This window comes from Morone saxatilis, unplaced genomic scaffold (assembly GCF_004916995.1).
Source record: "Morone saxatilis isolate NCDOM2014 unplaced genomic scaffold, NCSU_SB_2.0 Contig19, whole genome shotgun sequence".
Taxonomy (NCBI): Eukaryota; Metazoa; Chordata; class Actinopteri; family Moronidae; genus Morone; species Morone saxatilis.
In genome coordinates this window covers 5,004,769-5,020,680 of record NW_023339751.1, presented here as the reverse complement: position 1 = coordinate 5,020,680, position 15,912 = coordinate 5,004,769, and the positions used below count along the sequence as shown (strand labels likewise).

The 15,912-nt window shown below is 40.7% G+C and overlaps 1 protein-coding gene across 1 annotated transcript in view; it reads left to right on the top strand.

The window, feature by feature from the left end:
- Positions 1 to 1,943: 1,943 nt before the first annotated feature.
- zmp:0000000755 (phosphofurin acidic cluster sorting protein 2) overlaps positions 1,944 to 15,912 on the top strand; it is a 45,965-nt gene continuing 31,996 nt past the window's right edge. Inside the window, exon 1 of the mRNA XM_035664020.1 lies at positions 1,944 to 2,287. Within this exon, the coding sequence (XP_035519913.1) occupies positions 2,082 to 2,287 (206 nt within the window). The 5' untranslated portion in view covers positions 1,944 to 2,081. The remainder of the gene's footprint in view (positions 2,288 to 15,912) is intronic.

Genomic DNA, 15,912 nt, shown 5'->3' with positions numbered 1-15,912 from the left:
TCTGTCCTTCATTTTGGGCCTTCCTCTACCTCACTTGGTCTTGGTTCTGTGGACTCTCTCACCCTTGACCCACTTGAGGACTTTTCAGTCAGCACAGATATGTGCGTATATGCCCTTTTTATGTGAGCTGAACGTTTGTTTTGTTTTGTTTTAGTCTGTACTATGTATTGGTATGCTTTTGTGTGTGAAAAAAACTTAATAAATAATATATATATATATAAAAAAACTACAAATATCTTATTAGTGTGTCTATGTGAGCTATGGTGCATGCCATTGGTTTCCTGCTTTATTGAAAGTCTGAATAAACAGTTAATGAAGCAGAGGTGAGCATAACAATTTTGTTAAAATGATTTATTACATTGGCTATTAGGTCAGACAACTGATTGTGTAAAACACAGAAACATTTGTCAAAATCAGGAAGTATTTCTTTTCCAGTAAGTTTAAACAGGCTGTCACACACACCTTACCCAACCCTCCTGAGCATGTCAAGTCAAGTCAACTTTCTTTGAGCCCGTAGTCACAGTTACAGTCAATGGATTTCACAACACTGGCACTATGAGAACAATGACTGAATCAAGTACCAGCGGTCATTATGTGATCACAGACTGATGACAAATAATGAATAATGTGAAGTTATTTCCAAAGCAGTTCCTTCCCACTTTAAGGTTTACTGACTAACCCTAACTGTGAAACAGTTTTTACATTAACAGATGTATATCTTCTAGTAGTTAAGACAACCATACACAAAATATCAAAGTGTTTATTGTGTATATGTATAAACTTTTTTGTGAGAAAGTGACAAAGTTGTCCCTGATCACAATGACCAGTTTGGAGAGTACACAGTACTGTATATTTCCAATACAGTATAGGCGTACCTCTCCACCATAACTTACAATAGCCCACAGTGAGCATTTACAGTCATATTCTTACTTTTAGAAGTGTGTATTCACCGCCGGATGTTCTTACAGGTCCACAGTGCACAAACTTAGCATTTCTGGGTGGGTCAATGTGCAAGTCACTTGATGATTATGTCATTCTTTGTAATTATCTATAACTGCAATACCACAATCTTAAAACTCATTACTATTTAATTTCTGTCAGCACATACTGTGAAATATGTTTACATTTACATTTACTTTGTATATAGGCTCTTATTATCTTATTATATCTCTTAAGCTCTTATTTTATTTCTATTTTCCATTTTTATTTTTACTTTTTACTATATGTATATACCTATAGATTCATTTCTATTTGTGTTAGATATTGTATATGTACTATTTCTTTAACGTTGTGTGAACAACTGTAGAAAAAAGAAAAGTATTTCTGATTCTGATTGTTATTTATTACTCTGCCCCATATGTTTTATTACACAGAGCCAACAAACACAAATGATGGAAGCTTATTATTTCCTGTAACATCACTGTCTTTTAATAGCAACTCCTAAATACTTGTCCTGTCATGTGAGTAAGATAAGATAAACTTTATTCGAATTCACTTGCTACAGAGGCTCCAGATACAACACAACAGATAAGAAAAACCATAAAAAACAAATAAAAAAAAATAAAAAAATAGAATAAGAGTTGTATGTACACTATATCTTTTATACAGATGTGATTAATATGGATATATTAATATGGAATATTGCACAGGTTACACAGCAGGAGGTAGTGGGATGGTGTAAATATATATATACAGCAGTAACTTAATTCATATGTATATAAACATGTATGTGAACTGTCCAGTACTTACAGTGCAAGTAGTGAATTAAATAGTGCAAAAAGTGACTTAAAGTGATTTATGTATCTATGTATTTTCTGTGTATTTACAGGAAAACATGTGCAATATGTTTTTTTTTTTTAGGCATGGTTAACAGTAAAGATGTCCCACCCTAGAACCAGCGACGTGCTGCCCCCTATCAGTAGTGACATGCCCCGCCCCGCCTATCAGCATCTCCAGTCAGTGTAGAGGAGCTGGGAGTCTGGAGGAGCAGGAGGAGCAGGAGGAGCAGGCAGCACAGAGTTCAGCGGCTCCCGCGTTCGTCCGACACATACCTAGAAGCTGCTCCCCAGGCAGTGGAGGTGATGATGGCGGCGGCTGTAGAGAGAGGAGGCGTCCGGGCCGCTTTCCTGAACCCGAGCAGCGGTGGCGGCGGTGGACCAGCACCGACAACCCTCCCGACCGGAGTGCTAGCCGGGGCTGTGGTCCTGGGCTCCGGCAGCATGCCTGTACCCATGAACCTCTTCGCGACCTGGGAGATAGACCGATCATCCCCAAGCTGCGTTCCGAGGTAACAAAATAAAAAACAAACAAACCCCACCGTGTCGCTTTGATGCACAGCGTCGGACTAAACAACGCCCTCGTTGACTGTAACGTGAGGCGAGAGAGACGAGCTGCCACACATTTCCAAAACAGTGTTGGGTTGCTCACTAGCAGGCTAACTAGCCACGGTGGCTAACGCTAAAGCTAACTAGCACGTAGCACTGGTGTTGCTCTCATGTTTCGTGCGTGAAGCATTTCGCTCCAAAATCCTGTTTTTCTGAATAAAAGTGCAGTCAACTAGAATGGCCAGTGCTAAGTCGTCTAATTTGCATCCATGTTTTAGAGGTGGTACACTCTCCCAAGCGTGTAGTTGTTTTGTTAACAGTGGGTGTTGTTTTTACAGTCTTATTCCGACCCTCTGTGATAACGAGCTGGCGTTAACAAAAAAAAAAAGTTGAGCTGACTAGTTGATCGGTCAGACGAGGCTGCTGCTGCTCTATCTTCAGCTTCGTTGTCAAAAAGCTTTTGCAGATATTTACACATCCCCTCTTGGTCCATGTAGGCCTGTGCTTGAACTGATTTACTGAATGCATGCCACCCAACAGCAACATAACTAACCTATCTATAAATAAAGCAGCAGACATCCTTTTTCATCCTGTAGCAGCAGCTCTCTCTCTCCCTCTGTGTGTGTGTGTGTGTGTGTGTGTCATGAGCTGTCTGAGCAAATGGGCAGTTCAACAGCTGTCTGGCCATTTAAAAAAAAAAAAAATAAAATCAAATCATTTTTTGCCTTCCTGTGTTTAAGGGGCTGTTTTTATGTTTATGTTCAGAGGATGCCCCTGTGTAGCTCAGCGTTGCCTAACACACACACACACACTCATGGTGTTGACACAGCAGCTGGCACAAGGGAGAGAGTCAACTGTTTTGATTGTTTTGTTTTTTATTATGTGTGCATGTGAATTTACTCGCAGTCATCCGCATCGGCTGTCCGATGACTCCGTTTGATTTCGAGCAGAGCAGTGATATTCAGTAATACTCTGCATTAGTATTCATCGTCAGTGAGCAGGCATTGCTGCCACCTGACCAGAAGCCTCTCGGGAGCTGTGGGCACATTAATCAGCTTTGACCTAGATCTGTTCCACTCATTGGGAAGAGAAGTGGGCTTGCAAGGGGAGGGTTTCCTCCACAGTCGATGTGTGCGTGCGTGTGTGTGTTTGCCCGCATGCCTGCAAAACATTGATAATTTACAGCAATGGTGTTCTTTCAATTTCTGTTTTGTCTGTGGCAACTCAGCTGATTTGAAGCCAACTAGAGTGGGAATGAAAAGAGTTTGAAGTGACAGCATTGCTTCCTAATTTGACAGCTCAATACCCCTTTCATTGTAGTCCTATTTCTGAAAAATATGATTCCATTATTTTTATTGTAGCTCTTGAAGCAACAGTTACTTTTCGTGACCTTAATCTCACATCTTCCGCAACAATAAGATCATTGGTGTGTGTGATGAAGTGCCTGAGGTTTTACAGCTATTTTCTTAGACACAGATATCACTGACATACTGTACAAGCACCTACTGTACAAGGCTTGTTTTCCGACAGACTCGAGTGAGCGTGCTTCTGATAACTACATCCATTGAGTTTTAAGACTAGCAGAGAAAGCAGAAAACATGGCGCATACATGGCGCATTGATCCCCACATCTCTGCCTGCACGCTGTGTGCTCTTTCTCTTTATAGTGGATGACATACAAGGTGTTGTATTAAAGATGGATAAGGATGAGGATGATAATGTATTATTGATGAGGCATAGAGTAAAGCGTTACCAGTCATTGTTCAGCATAACACCGCAGTAGCTGTCTGACACAAACCTAGTAGATAATGATGTATGACAGAATTGTTTATTTAGGCTAAAAAAGTGTACTAATTTTTGTTTAACACGATGGCTTGGAGTTGCAGTGCTCACAGCATTAGCCAAGCCTATTTCTGCCTTATGTGTTTTTAGACCACTTATCCCAGACTGGTGTGAACGGGCTTGCATGGAGCCCAACCCAAGGCCTGTTTTGGGGATTCTGCCTTGGCATTCTTTCAGGGGCTGGGCCATTTTGTGTGCAGCTGTTTGTTCCTCCGCTAGCCTTCAGCAAATGTGGGTGTCCAGTTAAGTGGCACGGTTTCACATGAGGGCATAGGGCTGTTAGCAATTTGACTGTTTTTTATTGTGGCACTCTAAAACATCCCATGCAGCTGTTGTTTGTTAATAAAAGAAATGATCCTCCTAAGCCCTGCAGCCGCACTGAAAGCCATGCTTAGGAGAAAATATTTTATTCACAATGGAAAATATGTTGTCAGCTCTTGTAGGCCCTCTCAGCATGGGATTGTGGGTCCTTACAGTTCTGCTGTTGTCACATCTATGGCACTGGACCACTTTTATTTTGGTTTACCAACTTCTTTCATGTACATCTTGACCATTATGCAGGATCACGTTAGATCTGTTATTTGGGGCAAGGAGTCTTGTACTCTGGCACTTGTTATTAGCAATTGCTTATTATATTTGAATTTACACACATGCAATCTTGTGTGTGATACAGTATTAACTCTTTTCTACCTCTCAAACAAGTGTTGTGGCAGCTCCATCCATAGGCCTGTTGAAGCAGCATTGTTTTTAATCCAGCACTGCCTGCCAGTCTGCCACCCTCCAGAGTTTCTAATACCATGTGGTATTGGTGTTGCAGCTTATTTCTTATAAGCTGAGTTTTTTTTGTTGTTCTCGTTTTAACCTTCTAAAAAGTAACAGAACATATCTGGAGGGTGTGCTAGGAGCAGAGAGGGGTTTACCCTGCCTTTTTTTTACCCACAACACATTGCTGACAAATGCTTGTGGTGATACTGCTGAGTAAACAAAGACGGTAAAGTGCACAAGGTGACTCCTGAAATGCTTGTCTATTGATTCAAGGATATCTTTTAAAAGATAAGACTTGTGTGCATGTAAACTAGATGGCAAACAAGGGACTCATCGGTGGGGTTGCCTTAAATGTAAAAAGGCATTTTCACAGGTATTGTCTCCCTCTCATGACAGACGTTTGAAAATAAAATGCATGCATGGGATTATATAGCGCAACCAACTTTGTTCAACTTTCCTTTTTTTGTCAGCATACCAAAAATGGTTAAGTTTGGTTGAGTTAATTACTCAGCAGTATACACTAGGAGTAAAGCCTGCTCAGGAATCCAAATGGCCTGCCTATATCTATGGCAAGGCAGGCGTTTGTTAAGAGAATGATGTGGTATTTGCAGTAATGACACTAATGCGGAGGGCAAGATGGTGCTATGTTTATCTACTAACAATAAAGAATGTGTAGCAGCATGAGCTTCTTACCAAGTTCAAAGATCTTTTACAACCTGGGGTCAAAACTTGTGACCTTTACCCTCACCACTAACATGACAGGGAGCAACCAAGCAATCTGGTCGTGTTTGCCGTACAAGCTCGCCAGGCTTTATTGTTTCCAAAAGGGTATTACCAATTGACAGGTTTTCAAAATAAGCATAGTTTTATTTTGGTCACGGAATAAAAAAACATTTCCAAAAAGCTAGATATTTTTGTGTGACATTTTCAGTCCATGATATTTTTTTCTCCAAATATGTATCCCTCTTTTACGTTTCTCTATCTGGGTTCAGAGAGGTGAAGATATCCTAAAGGTTTTCCCACAAGCTGCAAAACAACATCTTTCCTCTATTCCTCTGACGTTTATCTCGGGTGAGCAGACCATCCTTCTTTCTGGCTCTTTGATCCATGTGAGTCCCAAGATGACCTTATTCTCTGGCGAGTGGCAGAGCCTTATCACAAACGTAATTGAGTGTACTCCGGTCAGATGTTTGTTTCTTCTGCCCCAATTCTGTATCGTGTATCAAACTGATGTGCGCTGTGTATGTCAGCAAATAAAGACGATAAACAAAAAGAAACTCAGGCCTGGACTGGAGCAACATTATTGTGTCTTCTTTGTTCTAGGTCAGTGGAGATGAAGCCATCAGCCACAAGTCTTTACATATCCCCTATGCTGCAATGCACACAGCCATTTATTATATCCTGAAGTTTGAATTGTTGGCATGCAATCTCCAGTACATCCCTGGCCTTAATCTCTTTGATTTAACATCTAATTCTCTGCATGTTCATTTTTAAACCTTAGATGAAACCATTCAATGTGGTTGCAAATAAAGGAGGCATGTCTGTCAGATAATATGAGCTTACTTTCCCCTTTCACCTCCTCAATAACTCCTCCATCTCAAGGCTTGGATATTGTTTCTCCTAGCAGGGGGGCCGCGGTAATCTGATTTCATAACAGGAAAAGAAGAGTTAGTAATCTGATGCTGCACACAGACACGGCCTGCTTTAATCCTCTGCTTCCTTTTGCAATCATAAACAAGGCTCACCAGCCATCTCCAGTGCCCTTCAGGATTGTGACACAGCACTTCATGTCCGTCTGCGTCATTGTTTACAGTCTTCGTTCAGCTACACCAACAGTATTGACATCTGATGCACAGAAATGGCTCAGTTGCTGTGATCCAGCAGCTGTTCAGTCTCCGGGACCTTTTAACATTTGCCAGTTGAGAGTAATCCAGTTACTGTTCCTTAGTTGGAAAACGACAGAAAAAAACCCCTAAACACTTACATTTAAGAGTTATCCCTAAAGTTAATTGACATTGAAATAATGCCCCAGAGCCAAATCAGTACAAGCATTTGAGTTCAGGGACTTGAGCTTGGGAAGAAACCCATACCATGGATAAACGAGTGCCCCATTGTACATAATTTAACTTAAGGAGATCTGGCTCACTGATGAAGAAGTTGAAAGTAATGATATTGGTCATGGAATTAAGAGTTTAATGTAATTGCTTCCTTTTTTTTAAGTTATTTTTTTGGCCTTTTCATGCCCTTATTTGATAGAGACAGCTGAATACCGACAGGAAAGGGGGGTAGAGAGAGAAGACACGCAGCAGAGGATTCGAACCCGGGGCCGCTGCAGCAACTCGCTTTATGGGTCGCCAGCTCTACCGCTGAGCTAACCAGGCACCCATGTAATTGCTTTTTAACTGCATTTTGTCCGTTACCATTGTAGAGAATTAAAATGGAATTTCTCCACGCCATTTAGTGAACGGTTTGTAGTTCCTTCTTAAAATACATTAGTAGGTTTTTCAAATATTACTCTGCTACATGCTCCAACACACTCTTCACACGCTTTGCTAACAGTGGACCAATCAGCACCTTCACTCCCCTCTTTTTCATGCTCACTCCCACTGCCTGAAATGTGTCAAAATTCTCTTGGTTTCCTTCCCTGTCTTCCTGGAGGAGGAGGAATTTCCTTGGGAAACGTTCCACATTCCTGGCAACTAGAGCTGAAGCCAGGCTGCTTTGCTCTGTCCTCAGCCCCCTTTTGTATGCTGTTGTTGACCAACAACCTGCACTCTTGGGGGGCAGGATTGGAGCTATGGATTGCTCACTCAGTTGAAAAGTTTTGCTGAACTGGCTCAGAGCTTCACAGTGAACGGGGCATGTGCTGAATGTTCATGTTGAATTCCCCACAAAGGGAAGAAAGGTTTGTTTCCCCCTGCCTGGACCTCAAAATGTGAGAAAGGCCAGATTCTTGTGTGGGTGGATACTGGGGTCTCTGCTAGTGAAGAGATCCAACTTCCTAATCCAACAAGTGAAGCAAGGAAACTGTCCTCTGACACAGGGAGGATCCTGTCAAAATAAGCACATTTGGGACAATGTCTCTCAACTCGTATTTCTCTCTTGTTCTTTCTCTATTAATTTCCCACCTCTCCCATTCAGGCATTTCCTGAGCTGTATGTGCCAGCAGCAACACAGAGACCATTATTCCAGACACAAAACACAGTGGTGTGGATGAATGAGAGCACATGACAGACCATTTGAAAACATAAAACATTGTCATAATGGCAGTCAGGGATCCTGTTCTACAATCTAGCACTGTCTACTTGTAAACAAACACAAGTGTAGTTATGTTTATCCCACTCAGTCAAATGTTTTTTTTTTATTATTGCCCGACCATAGACCATTTCCTTATTCTCATTCCTGTGCTTATAAACTCAATGGATGTTACCCGTGTCTTGGCTAAATAATATCCTGAAAAGAAATTTTGCCTTTGCTGTCTAGTTGATGACATAACAGTCCCTAGAGTGTCAGCTCTCAAATAGCATTGAGATGGATGCCCTGCACACTTGTCTAATCACAGATTAAGGAGTCTGATGCCTGTACTCCTCTTTCTCTCTATGTGGCTCTGCTCAATTAGCCCACACTACAGCTGCCACAAACTCCGAGGGTTTTTATTTAAGGCTCAGCGGCCCCGGTAGAACCAGTTTTGATGATGTGTTGTCTGGCAACATCAGAAATCAAAAGTGTTTGCAGTTGGTCTGAACAGCCTCACTAGAAGGCATGGTGAAGCCAGCCATCATAGAGAAGGAGGCCATGTGATTTAGTTTAAAGTGGGGATAACGTTGCACATTTTCTGACATCACAGAAATATGCTTTTCCAGAAATCCAACCTCTAAAATTTTGGGAAAAACATGAAACTATGATGATCTATTGCACAAATAATTCTCTTTTGCATCTCAGCCTATTTGAATTATTCTTACAGATTCAGAAATGATCTTCCTCTCTGTCCTGATTAAGGAATCATGTCTCTGTTGATTTCAGTCGTGGTGTTTCTTGTCAGGTGAAAGCTGTCCCTCTCTACAGCAGCTCCTTTCACACTATTTTTCAAAGCGTGTTTGTTATTTATCACTTACCGCTAATGTTAAAATGAATACAGCCTGGATACAGAGAAAGTAAAGGTCTTTATATAGCAGCTGTGGAGAAACTAGAGCTTGGATATATTCAGCACATTAGTCATATGGACATGTTAAGCCAGGGGAATGGACTCTGAGGGGAAGTCAGAAAGCACTTTTGGGCTGCCATTGTGCATTTCAAGTAAATGTGCCAAATCAGTATAAATACATGCACCAGTTGTTTAATCAGCAGCATTGGTGGATATTACAGCAATAGACGCACAACGCAATGCATCGCTTGTTTATTAAGTGGCTCTCCTTTGGGAAGTTTGAGCATATTTGCTGATGCTGACCATTGTGCATTTATTGATTGCACAATTCCCAGTTCATAGTGGCCCTTCATTTTTCTTTGTGGAAGTGTTGTCTACATTGCAGAAAATAGTTTTGAGTCAGAGTACAGCTGTGGAAGGCGTGTTTGTCATCTGCAGTGCAGTTAGCATCATTAGCACTGACGAGACACAACCTTGCTCTATATTGCTTCCTATAGCAATATTTCTAATCTTGATTGCTCATACAGTAAAAACAGAACCACTATGTGTTTTTGTTTAGAGGCAGAGGGGGGTGAGGGTGTCTGGTGTATTTTGTTTGTAAAATCAACTCCATCAGTGATCAGAGCAGAGAGTTAAAGGGCAGACATAATCCGCTCTGATGCTAATCAGAGGAAGCATATGGCAGTATGAAATATGTATGGAAAAACTGAATAGACTCTTTGGATGGAATGGCAGCCCTAGCACTGTGTAAATTTAACTCCAAGGCAACACCTAGACTCACTCAGTTTAACACCTTCTAACAAGGTGAATTGCATTAGGCACGGTATAGCCTCAGCTGGTTTTTATATTTCCATCAATATGTACATGTTAATCTTTTCAACTAGATTTTAGCCAAGATGTGCTCCAAGCTCCAAGGGGTCATGCATGCTCATCCTTGCTCAATTCATCCCATTCACCAGGGCTAAGATGAAACATCTTAAGTGATTTTTTTAAAAGGCTTACATAACCTCTGCAAGCTATAAATACTGGACTCTCAATTTTTACATGCTGTCTTGCCGTTCAGAATTTAGATTCAGAATCTGCAATGATAATCACCATTATTCCACTCTGTTTTGAGCAAAATTGTCATTATATATCAGTGTTATTCATCCGTCTCTGGCAACAAAGTAACTGTCTTAAATTGACAGGAAACTGCCTTCACAGTAACAGTGTGTCTAGAGTTTATAACCCTATAAATAAATAGCAATGTGTCATCTTAAACGCTTTTATTTATGTAAAGAATTGCTTTTATGTTTTTTAAGGTGTTTGAATTTTCTTGGTGAGTAGGCTAGACAGAGGGATTGTTTTAAACAAGGCTTTGCTCTTGAGCTTTTGATCCTACTAGTAGACTCCAGGCAAAGGAACGTTCCAGACCATCCACCTTAATAGGATTTTAAAGCTCAGTCAGAGGCTGTGACCCTCACAGGATTCACCTGTATCTGTTGGACTGGTTACTGTGCACTCGTTGTGAAGTTATTGGATGCAGAAGGAATGAACTCAAAGACCTACCCGTACCCACTGCAATTTCCCAGCTTGGGATCAATAAAGTATATCTATCCATCTCCATGGGATACACTGTATAATAAACAATGATCTCATCATAATGCAGGCTAGGGAGAGATCATCTGTCGCGTTACCTCTGTTGTGATGCGCTGTAGCTGATATGGTCAAGGTGTCTTGCTTCGGCTCTGATTTTGCCTGTAAACATGCCATGTCTGGTCTGATCTTGTCTTGCATGGCAACTACAAACATGGGCCTGCTGACCTCATCAGTTTGGGTTCAGGGTTGAACAAAGGAGCTGTTTAGCACTGCAAAAACTGCAACAAAGGATGGCAGCCATGTACTGAGTCCCTATAAATGATTGTCAGAACACTGAGGTATGGACGCAGTATGAGGTTGTATATATTCAATTGGAATCAAAGAGGCCGAAGGGTTGAGAATGACGCAAAAGGTAGTCTAACGAAGCTCTGAGGGAGCTTGTGCATCTGGAAGCATTTGTTTAAAGATCATTGATCTATGAATATAGTGCTCTGTGATTGATTTGACTCATAAATCTTGTCACAGGGTTGTGTTATCATGTGTGTCTTATGTTTAAAACTACATTGTTATTTTGGCTTGGTGCCAGTAGTAAGTTCTTTTTCACACTAGAGTGAAAATGTTTCCTGGTGTCACTGGATGTTTTTACTTCAAACAAGGCTTTTTTCGTCTGCCCCATTCCTCAATAGGAAACATACACAACTTGCTAGCACACCCTTTATTATCAGAGAAAAGTCTTTAAAGGCTTCTACCAAAACACCCACATAACAAGAGCATACTGGTCAAACCGCTGAGTCACACTTCACAGATAGAAATCTTTTTTCAAATGAAAAAGCTGGGAAAGCACTAGCTTAAATCACCAAAGGAAAACAAAATCTGGCACTGAGCTCTAATGCACCGGCCCTGTGTAGTATTACATAAAAAGTGCTGGTAATCCCAACAACAGTCGGATTCTACCACAGCTCTGGGGAGCGTCATGACCACAGAGGTCACAAAGACCATATTACAGAGTATTATGACAGATATGAGTGCAGCTATTACGTCTGCTCGTATTCTCGGAAATAACCGGTTTATCTCCTCCCCAATCTATTTTTCTTTTCGTAAGTGCCCCTCAGGGTTTGTTTCATACCTGAGTGATTACACCTGTCCTGCCTTCCCGTTGCACCGAATCGCTCCGTTGCAGCTCATGTCTCTGCACCTCCTGGCCCAACAAAGCTTCTTTCTAGCAATGACTTAACACAAACTATGTGTTGAATGAGGGCTGTTGTGTGATTGCATTGTAATTCCCAGTGATTTATGCCAGCCCTCCAAACATTCTCACAACTATTCAATAAAAGTCACCATTTCTTCAAAGTCTTAAAAAAAATTGTTCAATAAAAATAAAATTGAAAGTGCAAAAGTACTGAAAATTGTCAGTTGTCATGGGTTTGTATGTGTGTGTTTCCTTTAACAAGCCAAAGATTTGCTGCGTGAGGTTTCACAAGGAAGTTGTGCATTTAGCCATAGTTTGGCTAAAATATGGCTGTTGGAACAGAGTGCGCATGCAGATGGAGAGTGGAGGCATTTTTAGTGCATATAAAAACTTCCAGTAAGAAATACATCCCACCCTGTGCATTATGCTACATGACAAGTTTGAGATGTTTCATCAGATGTTTGATAGTTTGTGCTAGAATAAAAACCTAGCAATGTCAGAATCCATAGTAACGAACAGTAATTCAGTTGAGTAAGGCTCTATGCTGTATGTAAGACCAAACTTTTTACAGCCTCCCATCAGGTCTACGGGGGTTTAGTGTTTGATGTTTAAAAGATTTAAGCCTATGCTGGCATAACATTTTAAGGGTTCTGTTTAGCTTAATCACATGACTTCTGGCCAAGCTTAAGCTGCCATTTAATCACAAAATACTTTGTATTGTGTTTTGATTAAAGTGCACACCATCTGTTGTTTTGCAATATGATAATTAACGTCTGATATGAAATATTCATTGTTACAACTATAGAATATTTAAGGATGTATTTGTATTTTTTTTTGTCTTTATGACCTCTGACATTCAACAATGTGTCAAAAGTCAAAATAGACACACAACTTGTCGTTCAAGCCCATTACTGTAGCTTTACAAACCTCTTTGGTAAACCACAAGCCATCTTGTAAAGGTTACTTTCTTATCCAACGGTCTGTTTGATAGTAGTCTAGTTTTGCTGCTTTCAACCTTTTGAGTTCTGTTGCTATTATAACAATTATAAACACTCACAGAAATAGGGCTTTTTGCCAAATTGATAGCTCCCTCTTGTTCTTTTTGTGTACCCTGGTCACAGCCTATTCCTCCTCTTTCACTGTGGCCTTGAGAAGATTTCATTCGGGGAATTAAAGCCTAACCAGCATATGGCCATCTGGCACACATAACCAGATATTTGGGGGCTAAAATAGCTTTTGCATGCAATCCTAAGTGCAGGCTAAGCTCCTATGGCACATCCTACTGTGTGAACTTAAAACCGATCAATCAGTCTTGTGGATTAGTCTTCATCGCTCGTGATGTAGATTTAATTCAAAAATCAATTTAGCTGCCTCCAAATTACCTTTACTCTCCTTCCCTCTCTAACCACAGTGTTTTTCATTCTCCATTGCTTTCCCACATTTGTCTAAAAACTGTCAATTTGAAACCCAAAATGTAAAAAGGATTAATTTCTTTAAGAACACTTGGGTATGGATTTGGGAATGCGGCTTTGTTTTGTAGCTTTTCCCTTTGTTTGCAATTTGATTGAACGGCTATAAATAAAATATAAAAATAAAGAAAGGAAACTTAAATGTATTGCTTCCTGAGCAAATCTCGCCACTTCCATAGGCTAGCCCTCACCGTGAATAGAGTCGCCCTGTTTTTCTTGTAGGAGAATGAAATATTCAGAAGAAGTAGCTTTTAGACTGGCGTACCCTTTATTCAGACTGAATTATAGAACTAGACATGAACAAATAATAGTGTTATGAAAGAACAAAGTGCTATGGCTTTCCTCAGCCAGGGCTTTGACTTGGAGAGAGAGGGGCTTTTTGTCAGTCCCCCCACATACAAGCCAGCACCATACACTGCTTCCTCAAGAACTTCATGCAGAGCATTCTGTTGAAGCATGCTTTATTAAAAGAATGTGACTGTATTCACATCTCAAGTAGAGAATATGAGAAATAGCACATTGAAAGCACTAAAAGCATGACTTGAAGTCTTTTTTTTCTCTAGCTTGGAAGCCCCCCAGCACATACCAAACATACAGTCTCTTTTTCATTCAGGCCCTCCGTTACATCACTCATCCTCCATCCTCCACTTCCCCCTGCTTTGTGCCTCTGACAATTGCTGTGCAGTGATCCGAGGGCATGGAACTGGCAAAACATCAACTAGAACGCTGACCAGGGGGAAAAGACTTACAAAAGTGTGTTTTTTGTTTAGGCAGCAATATTGTTGAATTCAGAGGGTTCATTGGCCTCTCTCTCAATGCCGTGCATGATGATTTGTAGTCCATGAGGACCCATGTCCATATTTGCATGATAAACTCTTTTCAGAGCCTTGTAAGAGTTGTTGTTTTTGGGAATAGGAAGATGGTGACAGTATAACTGCTGCTAATGATTCAATCTTTCCAAATGAGAACATAAGCAGTGGTAAAACATGACACTCACTTTGTGTATGCTGCCATATCTCAACATATGGCCTATTGCTTTTAGATGTACTCCAGCTGCTGTCTCTTTGTAGGCTCTTAAACTTCAGGGTGTTTCATTTGCAAGTTATTTGAGATGCTGTCACTAAAGTGGTCCAGAAATAGCATGGTGATAGTAGCCACTCATACTCTTACACAACAACACATCTTGGACTAATGGCTTTGAAGGATGTTGGTGTAGTTGGGATTTGTTTGTTGACACTGGTACAGACACAAACACACTCGTGATGTTGTGATATCCATGTAACAGATACGATTTTTTTTACACTGTAAAAAACATAGGAAGCTAGACTTTTTGAAGCAGTTCTTTCCTAAAGTATCGTTGTCAACCAAATGGTAGCAATTTGAGTTCCACAAGGAATTGTCATTGTGGAAACATTAAATATGTGTAGCTCTTAAAGTGTTCCTTCTTATAATATGAAGAAAGATCTGTATCTGAATCATCTTTTTTTTGTTCTGGCTTTGTCATGACTTTTCAAAAACATGAAACAAAGGGAAAACTCAATGTTCTAGATTTCAACTTAAATGATTATTCCCTCATATGCTTCCCGTCACATCTTCTCAAAACTGATGCTGAGGCTTAGAGTCTGGGGGAGTGGATTTCAGATTTGGGGTTTACATTTTTTAAATACCTTTTGATGTCGGTGTAATATAAAGTCAGTCTGCTGTTGCATAAGCACTCTCCAGACAGGATGTATCGTTTTACCAAAGAGCCAAACTCAAAGCAGCGAGTGGTTGAAGTTCTCTTTGAGACCTGACTCCAGAGAAACCTATATGAGGCCCTGTGTGTGTGTCTGTGTGTCTGTGTGTGTTAAAGAACGCCAGCCTGACTCGGGAGGGCGAGGTCAGAAGGGGGCTAACAAAAAGGATGCAGAATGTGTGTGTCCCTGGGCTTTGCTCCCTGATTTCCACCCTGCTGTCCACCTTTAATCCACCGCCCACAGTTGATTTGGTTTCCTCTGATGTTTCAGCATCACTTCAGTTCAGGTGGACCAAGTTATTCTTTCTGCACTGGAAGGCAGAGGGATGCTTGGTTGAGACATGGAAACATGACTGTGCCCTCATTCATTCACGTGTTTGTGTGTGTGATATGTAGGTGATTTGGAGCATATGCACATTCATACATTTTTTTCAGCCTCTCTTTGCCACCGGAGATTCAGTCGATCTAATAAGCTTCATACATAAGCAACGAGGTGTGAACACATGTACTTTACTGGAACTGTGAAAGCTTGAAATGTTGGTTACTTTTCACTCTGTGGTGGTCTTGTTGTTGCTGTAGAGAAAATGGATGAAGCAGCCAAGATACGATAATACACTATGCCATATAACACACAATCACAGGCCTCTTATCTAAAACCAAATATTTGACTGCTGCTGTTTGAGTGTACTGCCTGATAAGTTATTTTGTTTGTCCAGGAAAGATAGACGTGAAAGGATTCGAGTGTAGCCACAGACGGACCATCTTTCATTACACAGTGATTTCACCAGTGGCTCTCAGATCCTTTTCCATCTAATAACATCTAATAGTGATGATGTGCTTAACGTTTAAACCAGTGTTTATTAACTT